Below are 20,996 nucleotides of genomic sequence, written 5' to 3'. Positions count from 1 at the left end.
GCGCCAAACTCAGGGAATCTTTTCTCTCCAGTGAATTTTGGAAGTAAAAGTCCATCAGGTTAAGTAACCTGTTTTTTTTTTTTTCTAAACAAATATTTAATCTGTTGAATAATGAGACTGTTAAACTATATCACCTCTTAGCTTTTTCCATTTGAGGGATCAATGTATTTATTCACATTTCACTAATATTCATAATATGCCTAGAAGTGGTATAATACCATTCTTATACTTGACTGAAGTGACAGAGCTTGAAGGACTTGCACCCTGACTCCTTGGATTAAAGTGTAATGTGATGCTGTATTTCTTTAGTGTCAGGACCATTGCCCCTGAAACCCTAAGTGGCATTCTGAGATGAGCAATTTCATCTTCTAAACCATCTCTGCCAGTTTACAGTGACTTATTCTATTTATTTATTAAAAGGACGAAAGTATAGGGCACAAAAGGGCTGAAGATGTATCTAACCAGGAAACCCACTCAAATACATACTCTGTTTCCATACTGCATCACGTGGCTGGTGTTGGTGCGTTTCTTCACCAGCTGAAACTGCTTGTGAAGTGTTTCTTTTCTTAGATCCTCCTGCATGAAGAAACTTTCATGTAGTCACAGATACTTAAATTCAGCTATTCTAAAAATGCAAGGAAATCTGGAAAGGGTCTTAGCTGCCAGTATGTAGAAGTAAGTATAGGGGAAGAGCTATACAACCTTTGAAAGACATAAAAGTAAAAATTGAAAAGGAGATTTGACAGCATATTCTCAAATTGTTGTTCATGATCTCCTGATCTCCTAGCAAATGGGCAAGAATGAAGCAGACTAGCATACAAATCCCAGATTTATTCCACTAATATTGTTTTCCATTATGCTAACAAACGGGTTAGCCACAGTTCAGTATTTAGGGAATGTGAAAGTAGAAATGAGACAGCTTCTAGTCTTTTTAATAACAAAAGACAATGTTTCTGAATGAATGTTACTTTCAAAAATAACTTTAGTGGCCCAAACAAAGATTATACATGGTTCTCAGTAGTAGATACATACTTTTAACAACTCAATTTGTTGATTTCAGTCTCACATAAAAACATATTTTCACAGATCTTGAGCTATTTTTAAATAGCCTAGTGATTTTTTTCATGTATAGAAACGCAGAAACCTCAAATAACCTACCATATCTGAATCTTCCATCCAGTTCACACTATACCAATCCCCAAGATAAGTCTGCCTTTCATCATCATAGTAACATGCGTAAGATGACTCTCTGGGATTGGCAGCTGTTGTTGCATAAACTGTAAGACAAATAGAAAGTATTTTTAAATTTTATTTATTTTAACCCTCCCTCATGACTTAGTACTTAGTTGCACCTGATATATTTGTCTAAGTATTTTGGCTTTCAGTCCTTTACTCCTCAAGGAAGGAAAGAAGTTTGTTAATCATTCTGCTCAGCCAGCCTCAGTGCTCTTCTGAGAGATCCTTCCTTGCTGCCAAATGTGTGGTCTGTGGTCTTTAAAGAAGAATATGCATTTCTGAGGGAAAAATCTACTATTGTAAGAACTGCCTGAGAACACTATGCACTGACAACTAGCTATACGTTCACTTTCATTATGATGATAATGAAGACTGTTTCCCTAACTTTGAGTAAATTCTCTAATTCACCTATTCTTCCAGAAAATGCCACCTTCTAAGTAGTATCTTTTCTTGGATAACACTCTACAATGACAGAAAAGCAAAACAAACATCTGCAACATCTACCGTAAGCACAATGTTCCCAGTAAGTCACTTCTAACACAACAGAAATACTGTAAATGTGTCTTTACAGGTATTATTAAGGCAAAAGCTATTTTGGCTTTTTGCCAAAGTCAACTCATATCATACTTATGTAACTGAAGTCCAAGTTTCAAAATGAAAAAGTGTTAGGCGTGCTTTTATATAGCTATAGTGTTGTTTCTACTGAGTGTACCTGAAGTTCAAAAGCCAAAAAAGGTCTTAAAACTTTTCTTTGTAGCAAAGTGCTGCTCTTAGCATTCTTTAAAATTAAATGCTTACTAAATAACCAGCTAAGCTTTGTAGGCTGTCAAAGACAGCTTCACAGTGTAATACATAAATTGTCTATTTTCTTCCTTTAAGTCTGTGGCAGAGCTGGTGGTAAAACCAGAGTTCCCAAACTTGAAATTTCTAATAGAACAACCTTTGAAACAAATGCTGATTCACTAGGCATTTATTTTGAACATCTGTCAATATGAAGTACTCTGTGTGAGCTTTCTGTGTATCCTTGATAGGGCTGTATGAAGTCTAGGTGGGTTCCAGGCACAATCCAGGGCCAAGGACCTAAGAAGCCATGGACAGGCATGTGGTCGGTCTTCCCACAGCTTCAAAATTACAACAAAGCCAGAGCACCCAGTCTCCTTGCCATGGAGCAGAAGTTTGAAAAGGCTGTGAGTCCTTGTCCTAATCAAGGCTGAGCTCACAGCTCTGCAGCAGAGTGTTTAGAAACCGTGAAAAATCTGAGTTCCACTTCGTGGGTTATTGTGCAAGTGAGTGTAGCAAAATTGCCTGGCAGCGGTTGCCTTTGTTACTCAGTGAAATCCCTACCAGTTAAGGGCAACCACATAGTTCCTGAAAAAAAGTATATTTTCATCTTTTCCCTATCAAGAAACTGAAAGGTCTGTTAATACAGTTGAACTTGATGATCTTAGAGGTCTTTTTCAACCTTAATGATTCTACAATGCTTTATAAGACTCAATTAATTCTTTAAAAGGAACTTCCCATATATGGAAAAGGTTACTTTCTCTAATTCTTGTGCTCCCCTGTTAATACTCTACATAGAAGGGTCTTGAATCCATCCTTGACACAATAGCTGTTTAAGTCTGTGACAAGTTGTGACATTTAAGTCCAGTAAGTTAACTGATTGCTCACCATTGATATTATCAGCCAAATGATTCATCATAGATCCAGACTCACATGCTTCAATGTAAAACACCATCTATAAAATAAATAGGAGACCTTAAGTAATTCCATGAGGAAATGGAGAAAAGTCCTTCAGTGCTTTTCAGCTTGGCCTGTACTGCTATCCCTGAAACAAAAGCTATCCATAATGCTATAAAATAAAACGCAAAAGCAAAATAGATCACTTTTTCATTTTGGGGAACAAAATGATGTTGAAAAAGGAAATATAATCACAACCAAAAGATGCTATTAATCTCTGTAGGATCCACAGAGGTCTACTGACAAATGTACAAAGCACAAATCAAATATCCTGTCACTCCTTTAGCAGAGCCATGTATGACTACTGAATGTAGTATTTCTGGAAACAATGGCTATTTCTGTGCTCCTAAATACAGCCAGCCACAGCAGACAGATTGCCACAGAAAGTTGCTAAAAAGACAAGCTACTAAAATGCTCAAAATATTAGATTTTCAGCTTAAAACTACTTAGTTTTGCACAGAATTTACTGACAAGGTCTGTTAAACAATATTAGTAACTGTAAGAGAAACATGAGGTATATACAAACTTCCTGTAGTAACACTACAGTCTGAAGTGCACAAAGCACAGGAAGAACAAGTCGGGTACGTATTAGGAGGGTGTGGTAGTTACACTGTCAGTCAGAATATATGCCATTACCAAAAGGCAGTACACTGCATTTCAACACTGACTGCAAATACACAGTAAACTAAAAATGGAATGAGAAAATTTGGAGATCAATCCTTGTAAGTGCAAAATCCTAATCTAAATTTCATTGCATAGCAACAGCTTTCTCAGGCTACAATTACTCCACAAATTAAGACAAATCTCTCTCTTCCATGCCAGGTGCTCTTTTAACCTCATAACTTCCAATATGCTTGTTTACCTTCTGGTATTTTTTGTGATGATACATGTACCAAATAGTCTTATTCAAGTCCTTCACATGAAGCTGTAAAATAAGAAGGTTTGTATTAAAAACACTTATGTTTAATAGGCATACAATTAATTTAGTATTTATTCCTATTATTATGTTTACTATTTCCCTTTAAACATATCCAGTGGTTTGCCTGTCTGAAATACAACATTTCAGTATTTACCACTCCAGAAAAGATGAGCAATGGGCCCATATGAAACGTATAGTGCACCAGAAAGCCAAGTCATACTTGTGTGAAACAGTCTGCTTGGACCACCAAAATCCAATGAAGTATTATGTGACATAATTTAATTTTAACTTGAATGCTTCAGATTCAAACTGGAAAAAATGCAAACTTGGGGTGATCAGGGGAATATTGCTTCTTTTCTGCCTCCCTCTCAATATGGTCATGTATCCAATAATTTTGTGGTTTACATTTGTTACTTATTATTTTAGTATGTCACTAAAAGGATGCTTTTTTATGGCAAAGTAATCCCCCAAAATGCTTACGTCATCATCAGGAAAAGCCAGAAGTCCTGGAGCTCCGTGGTCAGTGAAATAAACAAACACATGATCCTTGGGACCACTGTAATGAAAATTTTGCAAAAAAATTCTTTATAGCAACTCCAACCTAATCTTGACTACAACAAACATCATCTGCTTCTCAATGCCAAGACATGTCAATATTTGAAAATATTACAGCTGAAGCACCTCCTCTCCTCTTGTTAATATTTTTTTTCCTCCCAAAGCATACTACTCTGGGTGCTTATGAGAGGAGATGAGTGACTGCAAAAGGAACAAAAATGGGAATACAGTCTCTCAAGCACAGAGAATTCACCTTTCAATGTGTAAACTGATTGCTAGTGAGGCAGGGGCACAATAGGCTTTTAATGCCTGCCTGAAGGATCTGTTATACTGTGGGCATTTGTAGCAGCGTGGTAAAAAAGGAATGTTTTTATATTTAAGTTATACTGAGGCACCAGTGACATAGGGATAAACTACAAAATCTTGTTAGATAAGATCCTTAGGCATGTTTACATACTTATATGTCCATACTCAGCCAAATCAGCAGCAGCCTACATCTCCCCGAAGAACTGATCCATACACAAACTCACTGGTTAGGCCAGACTGGCATTTGCACAAAGTGGCTCTGAGCACTGCGCCCTCACAGGCTTTTATTTCCTGAAGTCTGTGTAGCACACTGTTTGCCTGAGATTTTTATTGTACTCTATAAACTCTAGTGGTCCCTTCCAACCCCTAACATTCTATGATTCTAAACCAAACAGATCATATTTGGGTGATATTAAGGTCTTGCTGTAACAGTTGCAAGGGGATTTTGCTTTTGAACTGTATTCTGAGGCAATGATATACAACGTGCACAGATCGCAAGGAGCTCCCAAGCTCTCCTCTTTTCCTCTGTATCTGGTGTCTAGAAATCCCTGTTTGCTCTTGCTCTTTCCTGACTGCGAAGAGGTACAACTGCAGCAGCGCAGGTGGACTTTGTCCAGCCTTCTGCTTGCTGGTTAGGGAACAACTTGGAAGACAATCTAGAAGTCTCTTGAGCATGGCGTAACAGTTCTGTCCCATCCAATAGCAGAAGTCAGGCTACTGGGAAATTCACACAACGGAGCCTAACACAGAAGGGCTGGGTGTTATTTTTCTGGCTCCCACTCTTGACCCTAAGTGCAAAAAATTCAACCAAAGTGAAATGTAAATAGCTAAAACTTTTGTATGTGGGTTCAAGTTGTCTTCCTGAGCAGTTAAGAGTCTTTGGCCCTGTGCATAGCCATTCCCTTATGTAACTTCCATCATCAACTTTTCACAGATGAGGTGTGCCCTGAAGTATTTTTTTTTCAATGAAAAACACTTTGTAGTCACCTCTTGACTCATTTCAACTACTTCAAGAGAACAATTGAGTAACTGTGCAGCAATTTATTAAGTTTCAGCCTATATGCCCTGCATATACTATTTTCTATCTCAGCTTTTGAGAATGAAGCTTAAACAATTGAGAGCAATAGCTTATTTGACCACTGTCCTGCTCCTTGATTTTTTTTTTATTCTCCCCAGTGCCATGGCAGGATTCTTCTTGTTTTCTTTGCTTTGTCTCTAAAATTAAACTGTCAAATGAAGACAGGCAGTTACACAAATTTTCTTTAACTACGTTAATGGTCAAATTTAAATTATTAAAGGTTTTACAGGAAATACTGTACATAGAAAATATAACTCTTCAGCAGCAGTACTGTGTTAGAAATACAACACACCTTAGTAAATAGGCATCATACATTCATAGCTCAAACTCTGTAGAAGCAAGATGAACTGACACCAGGTATCTTTCTAGAGGTCTTCTAATTAGGCCCTCAACTATATTGCTTTTATTCTTGACTCATCTAAATTACAGAACTGTTTATAAAATACACTGATTAATTATAGATCTTATGTTCTACTTAGCTAGTCTGCAATTTATAATTGTTCATATATAAATCACAAGGTCAATTGCTTATGCTACCTTTTCAGTCACAAAGGTTGTTTTGCATTAAATATAAAACATAATTTCATTTCATTACATTCAAAGCCTCAATAACCTTACATCTGCCACAAAGACCAAGGCTGGGATTCGACACGCAATTCTTTCACCTAATGAGCTGTTTAAGCTATCTCTGCCACTGACTGCTGAGATTCACCACTTCAGGTGACTAACACAGCTGTTCATGTACATTAAGACAAGCCTTAGCAAACCCTTTTTTAGAGGTCTCCAAACCTTAATAAAACTCTCTTTAAATAGCCATTCTTGCATAAGGTAATAGCCCAAATCACAAATACCTTAATACAGTTGACACTATCCTGTAGAGTTTTTATATGTTGATCTACACTGGATTCCGTATGAGTAAAATATCAGCAGTTGCTTCTTGGTGCTGGGTAGTTTAAGAAACCAGAACCATTGTATTTCTAATGTGAATGATCTGGAACTGCCATCAATAGTCTTGCTGGATTCTCAGGCTGCTCTATCTACCCCCTTCTTTAGTTGAAATCGGTGTCAATGTACAACTATACACACAATTATTTTCTAAATTAAACTTCTCTTACCTTTTCAATACTTTTCCCGATCCCACCCCCTTCATTGCTTCCGCATCTCCTCTAAGAACAGCAAGGAAATTCTTTGGAGTAACATCCTAAAGATGTGAGAGGATTAAAGATAAATCTGATCATAAAAACAACAACAAAATCTTCATTTAGAAAGATGGCTTCCGAAAGTCAGAATCCACGCATGGATGGCAAGTTTAGCCAGCCTTTTCAACCTATCATTGAATAATGTATTAGCCACTGATGACTCCCTGAGAAATTGAATCATATCACCAAAGTACTGGATTAGTGTTCTGATTTAATGAAACAATGAGTCTTATACAACTGTTTTTCAGATTGAGTTACAACATTGAAGAATTCAAGACTTTACCTTCTTTTATTTCGTGTGCCAGTACACAAACAGAGGAAAGGTTTATTTTTGTCACCAACTGCTTCACTTCAAAGCACCTCTTGTCTACATTTATCTTACGAACACCAAACTTCATGCTGCACCATGCAGGTGCACAAGCTGGAGGCTTTATGCTATGTGCATTTTGGAATGTAAGCTATAGGCTGAAAGGATTTATTCAGGACATTGGCTAACACCCTGGGGAATGGTGTGTCATTCCTACCTCCTTTGTATAGTCCTTGGGCACTCCAGCATACACATCTGTGCCATTAGGTCTATTGATGACAATGCCTTTTGTTGGATTTCTGAAAGTTAAGCAGAACATAAAACCAAAGAATTAGCTATGCGCCACACAATGACCACAGAAAAACTAGGAAACCAGCTTGCCTGAGAGAGTGAGTGTGGGTACTTTCACCATGTGTCATTAAGTGATCTTAGAATACAAAGGCCTTTTGACTTCAGTCAGTTATGTACACTCACCTCAGGTGTCCTTACCCTCAGAGTACCTTCAAGTATCCCGCCTTAGATCATGTCACTTAATCTGAAGATGTAGGCAGGCAGTCTCTTATACTATCATCTCTCTACTTACAGTCTTGCCTTCAGTCCCCTCCTCTTTGCTCCCAGTGCTGCTGTGCATGTGAAGACTGCTGATTTCTGCTGAAGCTCTCTCAGAATTAGAGATTGTGTAACTCAACTGCTTCATACAGAAAGTAATGGTAGCTCTAGACAGTCACCAAGAATGAGACATGTACACTTCTTTGTTGAATGTACATTCTGGAAATTAATCTGATAATGTCCCTTCAAAAAAAAAGGCCTGCAAGTCATACACAGAGCTTACCTATTAGGCTATTTATCTGCTGTAAACTGCTACACCCTACTCTCGTAACAATGACGCTCTGCAGTTCTCAGTGACACATCCGATGCCGAGTTGAGGAGTAAGGCTCAGAAAGCTCATGAGCACATTTCAAAGGAAAAATATTGTGCTGATGGATAAAATATCTCTATGCACATCACAGCTGGGTTTATAGGCTTTTCTTACAAAACTACTACAAATACAACGGCATGTTTATAGTACCATATAGTTTGTCACTAGTGCATGTTCATCACTTACTCGTCATTATCAGCAATGTCATCATACATCATGACAATGATCTGTTCATCTGGAATTCCATTTCGGTGAACAATCTGGTAAGCATGGCACACGTCTGCCTGAAATTAAGCAGATTTTCATCACTAGACTTAATAGAGATTTTACCTTTGAGACCAGAAGAAAAATAGCTTTGCAGGCCTAACAGCAGGCTATTGTCCAAAAGAATGAGAATGAGGGTTGCTTGAGGGCCAAAATGCACAGGTTAACCCAAAGCTCAATGTCTTTCTCTAAGAGTAGTTGCATTAGTAACAGAGACTGTGATTAAAATCTCTCATTTACCTATTTTGATTTCTTACTGAAACAGAAATCGGAAGTTACTTCAGACCTGGTACAGATAAAATCTAACAAAAAGTTCTCAGTAATATTCTGCACTTTGTGAGAAAATCTAAATTAAAACATTGTGCACTGACAGACAAATCCAAAGCATGCCAAGTAGGTGAAGAAGAGAATCGGATTTCCACAAATTTCAATTAGTTCTGCACCAAGCCTGCATGACTAAGCAAAGACTGTCCTTGGCCTAAACAAGCATGGTTTATCAGTCTCATCTCTCCAAAGATTTTACTACAATTTGTTTTACTAGACGATAATTTTGGTTAAGGACAATTTTCCTTTTAAATACATATTTCTTGTAGAATAACACTGAAGCAACTTCAGGGCAAGAAAACAGATTTCCGTAGAAAACCGAATGGCAGAGTTGCTATTTGGGCTCTTTTTCCAACTTTTACAGGATACAAATAAGCACATTTTCTTTAGAGAGCCATCTTCTCATGATGCAGAAATAATACTACTCATCAAATTGGTATTACGGTAAATGCAAACCTCTATTGGAATGCTAAATTCTTAGTAACACCAGGCCAAATAATCCTCTTCTTTTAGACTTGGAGTCTGTGAATGACCTAATGGGATGTTAACAATCACTCCTAAACTCTAGAACTACAACCTACCACATACTTTCTATGCAGATTTAATGGAAGAAATCTCATCTAGCCAATGCACACTATATGCAGGCAAGAAGCAAGCTTTAAAGCTTATTGCTGTTGAACTAATCTAATTTTCTAGTTTGTAAACCAAATTGAAGTGGTTTAAGTGAACTCATATAAGTTCAGATGACTTAGGAATAATAATTTTAACTAGTTTAACTGAAAGGACACTGTAAAATCCTGTCACCTTATAATCTTTGGTTTTCTAAGTAGAGCTGAAGCTGAAAAGAGAGAGTAGTTGTGCAAGGTTCTGGGAAGGGTGAGGCACATCCAATGCTAATGAACCCTCCCACAGCAAAATCTCCAGGTGACTAACCCTGCCCTTCCTCGAGCAGTTCTATTTCCTACTATGCAGGTCAGCCTACGTTCTCTTCCACCTACCCCAGACAATCTCCACTGTTTACAGTTCTTTATTTCCTTGCACATAATTATACCAGCTGCTGCCTCAACAACTCAAAATGCAGAGGCTGAACAGTTATAAAGGCATCATATATAATATGAAACAGCAGAGTTCAGGTTTAACTAAACATGAATTTGATTTTCAGAAGCAACCCAAGCAGAAGAAAACACTCCTACACTGATTGATGAGTAGATTATAGATCCTTGCTCACTCTCAAGACATAATACACTTACGTTATGCTGACAGAAATAGTTATGGGCTGGCAACACATGGAAATGCTTAGGCATACTCTACTGATATGGTATCAACATATTCAAATGGCAGGTGTCTGTGCTTCTACTGACATGTCCTGGCCAGCAGAGACTTCAGAGGTGTTTTTAATTAATACCAAAACACTCAAAATTAGTTAAGCTTTGCAAATGCATATTAACAGCTTTTTATGTCTCCTCTCTCCTTCATTAACTGTTTGCTCATTATGTCCTGTCTTAGTAAACATTGGTGGTAAATTTAAATAGGTTAAATACTCTAGACTAACCAATTCCCCTCAACCTTAAATCATGGCTGTTTGGGGACCATTCCAGCCTTTTAAGGCTTTTGCTAAAGGAACTGTACCTGCTGGCAGCATAATGATATCACCAACATAGGCTAGAGCAGTAAAAACATGTTTTGCTGCTAAAACTCCATTGGCTAAAGTAGAATAGTTCTCAGTAAACGCTTGGGAGTTTTTTGTATAGAAATAGCTGACCTGACCAGCCAGCTTTGATGTTGGTCACGTGTTCCTCCTGTTCCCTTTGTATACATAAAAAAAAGCCAAACAACCAGAATCGAAACAGTCTGCTGCTAGAGCAGGGAGGTGTATGTGAATGTAGAGTATTTCCTGTTGACATGTAACTGCCTCTCAAATACTGCTATTTGAGCCTTGCTTCTTCCAGAAATACTTCTGGCATATCTGTACATGTAAACCACCCTAAAAAGAGAGAGTTAATATTGTTCCAGATCTCTTTCTTGCTGGTATTATTCTTGTTGGTTTAGTATGTGAAGAGAATGCTATAAACATTTGCTAGATAGTCACTAAATCCAAATCATACTTTTGTGGCCATGACTTGTGTTGGGTAGCAGCTGCCTTGCAGAGAACAAAAGAGGAGAAGGTGTAGCTGTACGGCTGCTGCTGCACAATTGACCTCACACACCACCTCTGAAATTGAGCCTGTTAATGGCACGGTTCAGACCTTTCATCCCTGCGTTAATCTAAACCCGTTGCTACATCAGCAAATTTCTATGGTAGATCTTTGCTTAAATCTGCTGAAATAATTAACTCCTAGATTTTGAGAGCTCTGATCTGAGGATCAGAGGTAGAATTCCCATGTTTTCCTGGGATGGGCATTTTGTTCCCCAAAACGTTACATCTGGGGGAAATTCTAAAAGGAGGGAAAAAGAAAACCACAACACCCCAACTTTCCTCTGCTATACAGCTGTTTATGCATTTGAATGACACAGCTTTCAAGCAGACTGCTGGGAAAGGGGGTCATGTTTGGAAAACTCAAGTTATTCAATGACACATGCATATATAAATAGTTCCTAAAGGGAAGAGCTCGGATTTCTGTGAAACTGGTTACTTCTGGTCTTATGACTGCTAGGTTCATGGCTAAAAAGCATGTGTAATGAACCATCAGCTTCTTTGTAAACTGGTGCTGCTCCCATTACAGGTACACTGAAATGCCATAGCCTAAAAAACAACAAATCCTTAATATATAAGCATGGTAGAACAATACGTCTGAAATGCCACATTTCATTCCCTTGCTTAAACATACATCAGTGAATCAGCCAAAAACTGTAACTATATTAAGAACTTAGGAAAGGTTTTCACATAGCTTCAGTTACAATTCTGTAAGCACGGTGAGGAAGCGTCAACCAAAACCAAATAGCCAAGGCACCTTAATGTCTGTTACCTGCAAGACTGGAGAATTTAGGACCGTCCTGGAGTAAGATACTCCTCTGATTGGTAGTGTCCAAAACACTGAATAAATACAATCCCTGGCCCATAGAACTCAGTAAGTATAGTGGTAAAAAACAACAACTGAAAATAAACCCATGTATGCAAATTCAAATGGTTTTATTTTCAGCATTTTAATTTTGCCAGGCTTTTCCAGCTATTTTTCTCCTCGAGTACGTACTTCATCTTTAGTAGGCTTTTCCATCGACTACGTCTTTTGGAGTATCCAGAAAGTATTGGTCTCCCTTTATGAGCTGTTTGTGAAGCCAGCTTTAGGCTTGAGTTAGCTGATACAATCATCTCCCAGGACAGGCAGAAGCATATACAAAATTCTATTTCTGCTAAGAACTAGTTTGTTGATTCATTCTCTAAATCTACCAGCAGCATTTAGTGCTGTATTTGCTCATGTACAACACTAAACTTTCCAGAGATATATCATCTAGCTCTTTGCATAGCAGAAAGTTGAGCCACTTTCCCAGTGAATGGGGGGAAGTACTCTTTTATTTATTTATATATTTATACATACATATACGCACACACATATACATGCTTAATTGCATTTAGGGAATAGCAGCCAGCCTGTAATAAAAATGCTGCTATACAGAAGTCAGATTAACTGCTGAGGAGCAGAGAGGAGCATGTCAATAGTCCTTCCACAGCCATATCAACTCTAATCAAAACCACTAGATATGGATAAAACCACCAAAGAACTGAGAAGCCGCAGGCATGAGGCAATATACAAGCTAGCTTTGCAATGACAGTAAGTCTATCCCATTGAGCTGTATCCTGATCAAAACACCTAAAATTTACTTCAGGAACTTGATAAAATAAATGTGTAAGATGCATTTAGATAATCCTGATTGGGAAACAGTCCCAGTTCAGCCATCGGAGAGGAAACAAAGCCCTGCAAGCTGTGAATTTCCCTCACAGACAAGTGCAAACTGTGGGGTTTTTTCCTTATCTTGTCTACATTTGAGGTTTACACCACTGATAGTGTATCCTGACCACTGACAGCTGAATTATATGTTTTAGAAGGAGTTTCAGAATACTTGAGGTTACGGGTGCAAACTCAGTGTCTCCAGAATCTGCACAGACTTTACACACTTACTGTTCACATGGCCTGTACATCATAAAATGATGGACTTTTTCCCCACAACTTTCCCATGTATGAAGTTAAGAAACATTTTTGAAGGTGTAACCTTCTCCTTTTATGACTGTTTAGTCAGATGAACACATCCTGCAGTCAGGTAACTACTGCGGAAGTCAGAGTATATTCTGATTATGTTGTGTGCAGACAGTATGCAAAACAAGTGGAGTTCACAAGATATAAATGTAATATAAATATCATGTATTAACTGTACTCTGAACAGCTGAACTGAGGAACTGAAACCCAGAGATGTGTCTGCTGAGGTCTCAAATTACAAAGGGATATTAGGAGTGCTTAGTTGCACGTAGGGAATAGCAACCAGTCTGGTAATTAAAAAAAAAAAGTCACATTGAGTAACTGCTTACAGGAATGTTCACATTACAAATTCACCTGTACACAGGCTAGATCAGAGAAGTTCTGAGGAAGAAAGGTGACAGTAGGAGGAAAGCGAATTAAAGTATAACATATTTTCTTCTGCACTTTCTTCCTCAAAGCAACAAATTACACATATCTGGAGTGCTGCTTTGCTTTTTGACGGTACAGGTATTATTCTACTGAAAAATAATACGTGCTTCTGATGTGTTCACTATAAAATGACTTTTGCGGTGGATGAAGCACAGAACTGGAAGTCCAAGTCCTACTCCTGGTTCCATTGCAAGTGACTTGAGAAAATAATTTAAATACACATCAGTGATTTTGCTTCCAGGGCTGAAAGGTAGGGAGCACCAACACATACAAAGACATGGCAATCAGTCTGCGTAATGTTTCCAAAAATCTGTTATAAATCCTTAGATTTCTGTAGTATCTTTCCTCCTCTGTATAACTCTCCTAAAAATCTATGGTTCAGTCAGTTTTCACTGGGAAATCAGGGCACGCTTCTCTGGATTACACTTTGTGGCACACGCACACAGTGGGTTTTCCAGGACTACCTCCTGGGTGTCTCTCACAGTGCGCCCTCCTGGCACAGCTGCTCACTCCTGCCAGCACCTCCGGGCAGGGTACAGAACGCTGCCAGGCGAGACAGCACAGGCTGCTGATGTGCTGCAGCTTCTGGGAACCGATTCTTTTCATAACAAGTCAGAGGCACAGGATCTTGCCCAAGACAGCCAAGTAGGAGCTCAGCTCCAGTCTGAAGGATCCTTCACACAGACTCTTTTATTTTATGATGCCTGTTTCATGACTTTGACAGAGTTGTTAGTGGTCTTTTTTTTTCCCAGATGTTAGTACTGTAACTGAACCAAGCAGTATATGTTAAAATACAGAGATCTCTAGGATTCAAACTCGGAACAGTCTGACATTGCAAACAGGCAGACTGCACTGTTAGTTGACATTATCTTCAAAATCAAGGTGTTTAAAGAAACTATTTTCTCATTTTTCTAACCTTGAAAAGCAGTTACATAGTAACTGTCTGCAAAGCGTGACCACACTCAAAAGTTAATTTGTTTCTCTGAAACAGGAACGTTCAAAAAATTTACTGTTGGACACAAATATGTAAGTGTGCATCTTCTGTTCTTCATAATTCCATTACACCCAGCAGATACACTTGACATTGAAGGCTCACTGAAAGAAAGATTGAAAACTCTGTGCTAGGGAAACCATAGAAAAGAAATTCTCACAAGCCACAGCTTCAAAAATGGAGTTTTATTTAAAGAACAAATGTTGTGGCATTAACTCCTCCTGGAGTGGAAGACACCCGGTCAGAATGGTTATATGGCAATAGCAACAACCAGAGCATAACTCAACAATTGTATTTAGACACCCCGGGGCAGGTAGCGATCAAGTACAACACTAATTTTTATAATTGTTCTCTAATTTCAACTTTAAAAATATCTTTTTTAAGACTTAATTTGAAATAGGCATAGTTTATATTAAGGCTGTAATATTCCAACTATGGTTATCGGGTGATAGCTACAGTGCAAGGAGCTGGCAAAATCACCCAAACTAGTTTGTCAGTGTTTAGCTAGCATTTGCCAATAACAGGTTCTTCCTCAGACGCAACGACGTTGACAGTCTGCTTCATTTAGTTTTAAGCTCCTCACTGCCCCAAAGGTTACAAAATGATTCTGAGCTGAACGTGAGGAGAAACAAACAAAACCTGGAGTGTCCAGCACATGGAAAGCTCATTTCTTCTTCAAATAACACAAATAGAGAGGATGAAGCTTCTCTAGATTTTATAGGCAGTTACCTTAAAAATAATGAATACTTCAAAAGTTTCAGTGTTCAGCAAATCAGCTGTACCCAGTATATTTAATACAGTTTAACTTTTAAAATACTGGGTTTGTACACTATTGTTTTCACCCTCTTCAAGATCACCTTAGCCAACAATAGTCTAGTAAACTTTTTCTAATATTTATAAATATACAACTATATACATAAATCAGAATTAAATGGACCCTGTTCTCCAGGAAAGCAAGAGGTTGTTCCAAGTTTAGAGCAAAGACTATGTTTACGTGTAGATTAATCTGTTTAAGGGATCATCCAAGAACTCCCCAAAGGGAAAAACTGCCATAGTCTCCTGACTGCTGATTATAAGTCTTGAACTTAATCAGAGTTAAGTCACTTGGATTTAATCCTGCCTGTCCTCATGCTCACACTTAGACTGCAATTCCACAATACACTGGCTTTGACAGCAGTGTCAAACTCAGGAATTCCTGTTCTCTTTTCTCCTCTTTCTGCCTTTCACTCTGATCCCTCTACCTCAGTGCATCATATGCTCATTGTGCCAACAGAACTCTAAGGCCATGCGGTCAAACACAGTGAGCAAAGCAATTCAGGTTAGAAAAAAAGAACCTCCTTCTGCAAGTCCTCCACCCCACAAAACCATACTGTGCATTTGTAGCCTTTGCAGACTTTTTAACTAGAGAGAAGAAAGGGAGTTTTTTCATAACATAAAGAGAAGAGGGAATCAAATGGAAAGAAACATACATGTGTCTCAAAACAGCATTGAATTCTAGAAATCATTTGTTCACCTGCAAGTTGAGGTCAGATCCTCTAGCCTAGTAATGACATTTTAGTCTAAATGATACAGATCTCCCAGGATGCAGAAGCATGATTAGAGGAGGAATGCTGTTCTTCCTGCTAATGATAGCTTTTCAAAAGATGAAAGACTGGATAAAGTTGTAAGTAAAAAAAAATTCTAATAGTAAAAAGAGTAGTGGAGGGGAATTCTTGAGGTGCAAATAACAAATTAAGACCAAGCTCTGGATGAATCTTCCTGCTGCTAATTTTGAAAACTGAGCACACAGCTGGAAGTCTAGAAGTACTAGCACTTGTTCAAATGACAGAAGCGCAGCACTAGTCTAGGCAGCTATTATAGAATCATAGAACAGTTTCAGCTGGAAGAGACTTTCAAGATCATCAAGCCCAACCTTTATCATCTACCCACAAGTCCCAGAGCAGGCATTTTTTGGAGTGTGGCCAGCATCAGCATGTGGGATCAGTGGTCCTTACCTGGTGTCGATAGTTGTACCAGCCGTTTGAACCTGCGACGATCACCACCCAGTGCTTGCCTCCGTCTTCAGGTTCTTCCATGGGGAATGTGCTGATGCTCAGAACACAGCTGAGCAGCACAACTGCTTTCAGTATCATCTCTCTTCTTTATTTACTTCACAAATGGGAGAAGGAAAAAAAATCCCTAATGAAGAAGTTTGAGAGAAGTAGATCAGAGGACACTAGTCAAAAATAAAACAAATCCAAAACGAGTATCAGCAGTATCACAACTAGAAACTTTTCTTGCTTGTAAGGGTTTTGTGTGTTTTATGACCATTCAAGCCACGTGATTTCTGGTCATATCTTCCTTTAGCACCAAGCTGCTACTAGTTACAAGAGTTTTCTGTCAGCTTTCAAATCCAATTAAAGCAATTCTGAATAGGGTCTTTCAGCTCCCTTTGGTTGTTTTTTTCTATAATAGCTGGTAACGAATAAGCCTGAAATACAGTGCAAGCCTCATTTTCAAATATTTCACAGACAAAACTCTCTCAGATTAATACTACTCTCTTGGTGTCTGCTTACGTAGTACCCTGTTTTCCACTTGCTGGCAATCAGCCCATTATTACTGAGTTAAATCCCGGGTGATGTAGGCACAAGGACGCATGGACATGGAGAACTGCTTTGGGAGTTGGAAGGTCAGAGTGTCACAAAAAGCCCTCTGTGCCCACAAATCCAGAGAGGGTAGAGAAAGGCCACGCTGTTGCTCTGCACAAGATAGAGCCTGAACTGCTGGGGCTGGGGGAAGTGCAACCTGTAAGGCTAGTGGAGAGCACAGAGGAGCTGGTCCCACATGAAAGAGTCGCATTTTCAACTCTTTTGCACAATGGTTAAGTGTTTGCACAAGGCACACAGTGAGAAAGTCAGATCTGAACTTGTGGACGTCAAACAGAGAAAAGCAGAGCCAGAGAGGAGGTTTCAGCCCACGCAGAAGTGGCTCTTTCTTTCCTGAGAGGGCTAGAAGTAGTGTCCCCACTTGGGAATTTCCTGAGAACCCTGATTGTCTGATAGAGTGTTTGCTCTAAAAGCAAACATTCTGCCCATATATAATCAAGGCTTTGGTCTGGGGTGTTGGTTGGGTTTTTTTTTTGCTTTTGTGGCATTTTTTTGGAAGGGGGCAGGTTATGTACACTGGTCACAGTCTCAGGTGTGCTGCATCCAAAGTGTAACTCAGAGCAAACTCTCCTGAAGAATTTGCATGCTCTTCGCATACACACAAAGATTACACATTTCCTCCAAGCATTGAGAGATGGGATTTTACACTGGCCTGCTTGTAAAAAAAAAAATAAAAAAAAAAAAAAATTCTGAAGGTTGATCACTGCTGCTATATATGGAAGAGGTGCTGAAGAAACAGAGTAGTGTAGTTTATCATGGTTTTCTCTGAAATAAAAACCAGAAACTCCAAAGCCATACGACACAGTCACAAGGCACAACATCAAAGCTGCCACTAAACCAAGTAGCTCAACAGTATCTAAGTCAGCCTCAGCTCCCCACAGTCACCACCATCCATCTGTTGCTACTCAATGAGGCTGAAACAAAGCAGCCAGCTCACCTCCAAAGCAGCTGTGTACAGTGAAGACTGCTAACATAACATGTAGTATGTGTCTTTCAAAGGCTTGATCTACTGGTCGCTAGGTCTAAGTCTTGCAGACAGTAGTATGAAAAATAGATTTTATATATATGTACACACACACATTTAAAAGTGGTTTTCTTTTTAATGGAGCTATGAAAATAAAGCCTATCACTCCTACAGGAAGAGCTGCTAGCACACAGAAGAATTCTGGAACAGAACAGGCAGAATGAAACATGAAGTTCTGTGACACTGCTTCTTCCAGTAACTCGTTGGAGTCTAGGAAACTTATCATTCAGGAATCAGCCACTCCTGTCACTGCCTGCAAGCATGAAATTTGGGAGCAAGAAAAATGTATCATAGTTTAACAATTTAGGGCTTGTTGAATTATTAGCTACTTCAGTAGTTAAGCAGATATGAAGGAATAAGCAGAATTTTCCTGTGGTTTGATAGACATGATCTCTCCTTCTAAGCTGGAATTGTAAACTCTTTTCATTGTTACCAAACTGTGACAAATGGCTTTGTATGGCAACTGTCTTGTCTATCAGATGATTAAGACAAATAACATATTTATAACTATATCGAAGATATACTGTGTTTACAGCATTCACAAAAACCATCTATTCTGTTGCCTACAGCTCAACTAAGATTCAGACCTAGCTGCTCAAAACTTTTGTAAAATGCCACAATATGCCATAGGCCAACAAGCCTATTTATTCCCAGTACTCAGTTTCAGGTATATCTAACTCCTGAAATACTAGATACAAAAAGAAAATCAATATATTTTAGACAGTCTGCTTAGAAATCTTAACTGAGTTTGACTTACTGGAATATGGAGCCGAATTTCAACAGAACTCAGTATGTGTTTCATGAGAAAAAACTTTTCTCATATTCATTAAAACATGATTTTTCATTTCTCAACTAAAAAGATTACTTATATTTACACAAAAAATACAAAGAGAAAATAATTTTTGCCCATGATTGCTGAAGGGCTGGAGATCCTTTCACATGATGCTTAGCTCTTAGAGACGTAAAGCATTAATTCAAATCCAGGACGTATCAATAGAAGCTGTGTTGCTGCCAGCTGTTCACTAGGCTGTGCAACACGATGGCTCATCCCAGCAGAGGAGTGCCCATCACACGGAAACAGCCACTGCCACTGGCTGGCAGTGACCGATACACCACGCCACGGAGACTGAAGTTGCTTCAGAAAAAAATACACTATGGAGTGTGAAGTCCTGAACTGAAACAGCTTGATGGTCCTGTGTTTCCTGACGAGTTCACTCTCCAGACTATGCTACCACGGATCTGTATATCACAGGACCCCAGCCAGTACCTCAGCTGGGGTCTGGCAGGACGCCCGCGTGCCAGATACCAGTCCTGTGTTCTGCCTGCAAACTGGCCCACAACTGAAAAAAAGCAGGGCCAGATCAGGAATGAAGACGTGAGCTATCAAGGCCCTCAGGCAGTTCCTCCATGAAGAATTCAACAGTCTCTCATGTGGCACATGGATATCCAGATCCTTGGGTTTCACACCTCTGCTGAGACAAAGTTGTGAAGGATGCAGAAGGCCCAAGGGAAAAAAAAACCACAAAACAACAAAGCCAGCAAAAAAAAAAAATAAACACCAAGAAACATTTGCACTGTATTGGAAAACCACATATGTTTTGTCATAGGTTATTTAGAATTGAAAAAAATCCTCTTTTATACTAATTTAAGACACATAACATCACTAATGTCTTTTCCTATACCGTAATAAAATCATAGTAACACCAGAAAGGGGAAAAAAACTAGACATATCACAATGCACTAATAAACAGCAATTAATAAATGCTCAGGTCCCTGAGGCTCTCTGAACAGCATTTAAAATAGATTTAATCATTAAAAATGTGTGGTGGAAACAGGTCTTTCATGGCTTATTTCCAACTACTAAAAAACAAACAAATAAAAAAAACCCCACTCATATTTCTGCTTTTTCAAAGAAAGCCTTAGAGTGCTCAGGCAGGCAATTAATAAAATTGTGTTCCAGGTTTTGTTGAATGAATTCTTGACCCTACAGTTGAGAAGAAAAGGTTTCTGTCACATGCTACATCTCCAGGTCATATTAGAAGAGAAACAAGCTCAGCTGACCAGCTCACCCCCACAGGTACATAAAAAGTTTTTCCTGAAAGCAAGCAATCAGAGATGTCACGTCATCCTAAATGCATGCAGAGTGAGACTACATGGACAAAATGAAAATTCGCTACAACCCTCTTAGAGCTTTGGCTGATCCCCAAAATATGAGAAGATTGGATTAGATCTGCCTAGTTGTTCTGGTAGAAAAGTTAATTAACTTTGCTTTGGAGATCATGTCAGCAAAAAGGCACATCTCTCAGAGCTGGTGGGTTCAGCATCAGATCTACAGGTGCAGAACCACAGCATGTACACCCACAGGCAGGCTGCTGCGCAGTTTGCACAGTCCCTTGGAAGAAGCACAGCCAAAACTGGGTGGCTCTTGCCAGAACAATTCACTCAGCTCTTAAAACCTGTTTTTCCTGACAGAGGTAACTAAACCGCTTCCCATTACATAGCTGGCACACACCTCTGACTTGATAAAAGAGGGATGCTTAAGAAAGACCACATCTGGAAGTGGCCAGCTGCTGCTAGAACAATTCTTTTGGTCAGCAGCCTGTTCTGCGAGTTTCCAACTTTCCTTTGGGAAATCGGTCAACTAAGATCAAAAGTCTTCAAACAACAGGATACCACTCTGAAGAAAGGAGTCTGAGTTGATCAAAGTATTTTTCAGTAGTGTTTTGTGTCATTGATGCTTCAGTAGCTTAAACTCCAAATACCACAAGCACAGCTTTCAAGAGCTATATATACAGAAACCATACATTCATTTTCCCCTCCATGTGAAACAAATCAATTAACAGTAATCTTGAGAGAAAGTAACAGCCTTA

The 20,996-nt window shown here is 38.9% G+C and overlaps 1 protein-coding gene across 1 annotated transcript in view; it reads right to left on the bottom strand.

Annotated features, from left to right (window-relative positions):
- The window catches only part of LGMN (legumain), a 20,166-nt gene extending 3,544 nt beyond the window's left edge, over window positions 1-16,622 (bottom strand). Inside the window, exons 1-9 of the mRNA XM_009877200.1 lie at window positions 16,452-16,622; window positions 8,443-8,540; window positions 7,555-7,636; window positions 6,947-7,032; window positions 4,373-4,448; window positions 3,836-3,898; window positions 2,905-2,971; window positions 1,159-1,277; window positions 487-576 (exon numbers count right to left, since the gene is read on the bottom strand). Of these exons, the coding sequence (XP_009875502.1) occupies window positions 487-576; window positions 1,159-1,277; window positions 2,905-2,971; window positions 3,836-3,898; window positions 4,373-4,448; window positions 6,947-7,032; window positions 7,555-7,636; window positions 8,443-8,540; window positions 16,452-16,589 (819 nt within the window). The 5' untranslated portion in view covers window positions 16,590-16,622. The remainder of the gene's footprint in view (window positions 1-486; window positions 577-1,158; window positions 1,278-2,904; window positions 2,972-3,835; window positions 3,899-4,372; window positions 4,449-6,946; window positions 7,033-7,554; window positions 7,637-8,442; window positions 8,541-16,451) is intronic.
- Window positions 16,623-20,996: the final 4,374 nt, after the last annotated feature.

The sequence above is a fragment of the Apaloderma vittatum genome, unplaced genomic scaffold (genome assembly GCF_000703405.1).
Source record: "Apaloderma vittatum isolate BGI_N311 unplaced genomic scaffold, ASM70340v1 scaffold11319, whole genome shotgun sequence".
Lineage (NCBI taxonomy): Eukaryota > Metazoa > Chordata > Aves > Trogoniformes > Trogonidae > Apaloderma > Apaloderma vittatum.
The sequence above is the reverse complement of the archived record's forward strand: the minus strand, read 5'-3'. Positions and strand labels throughout refer to the sequence as shown.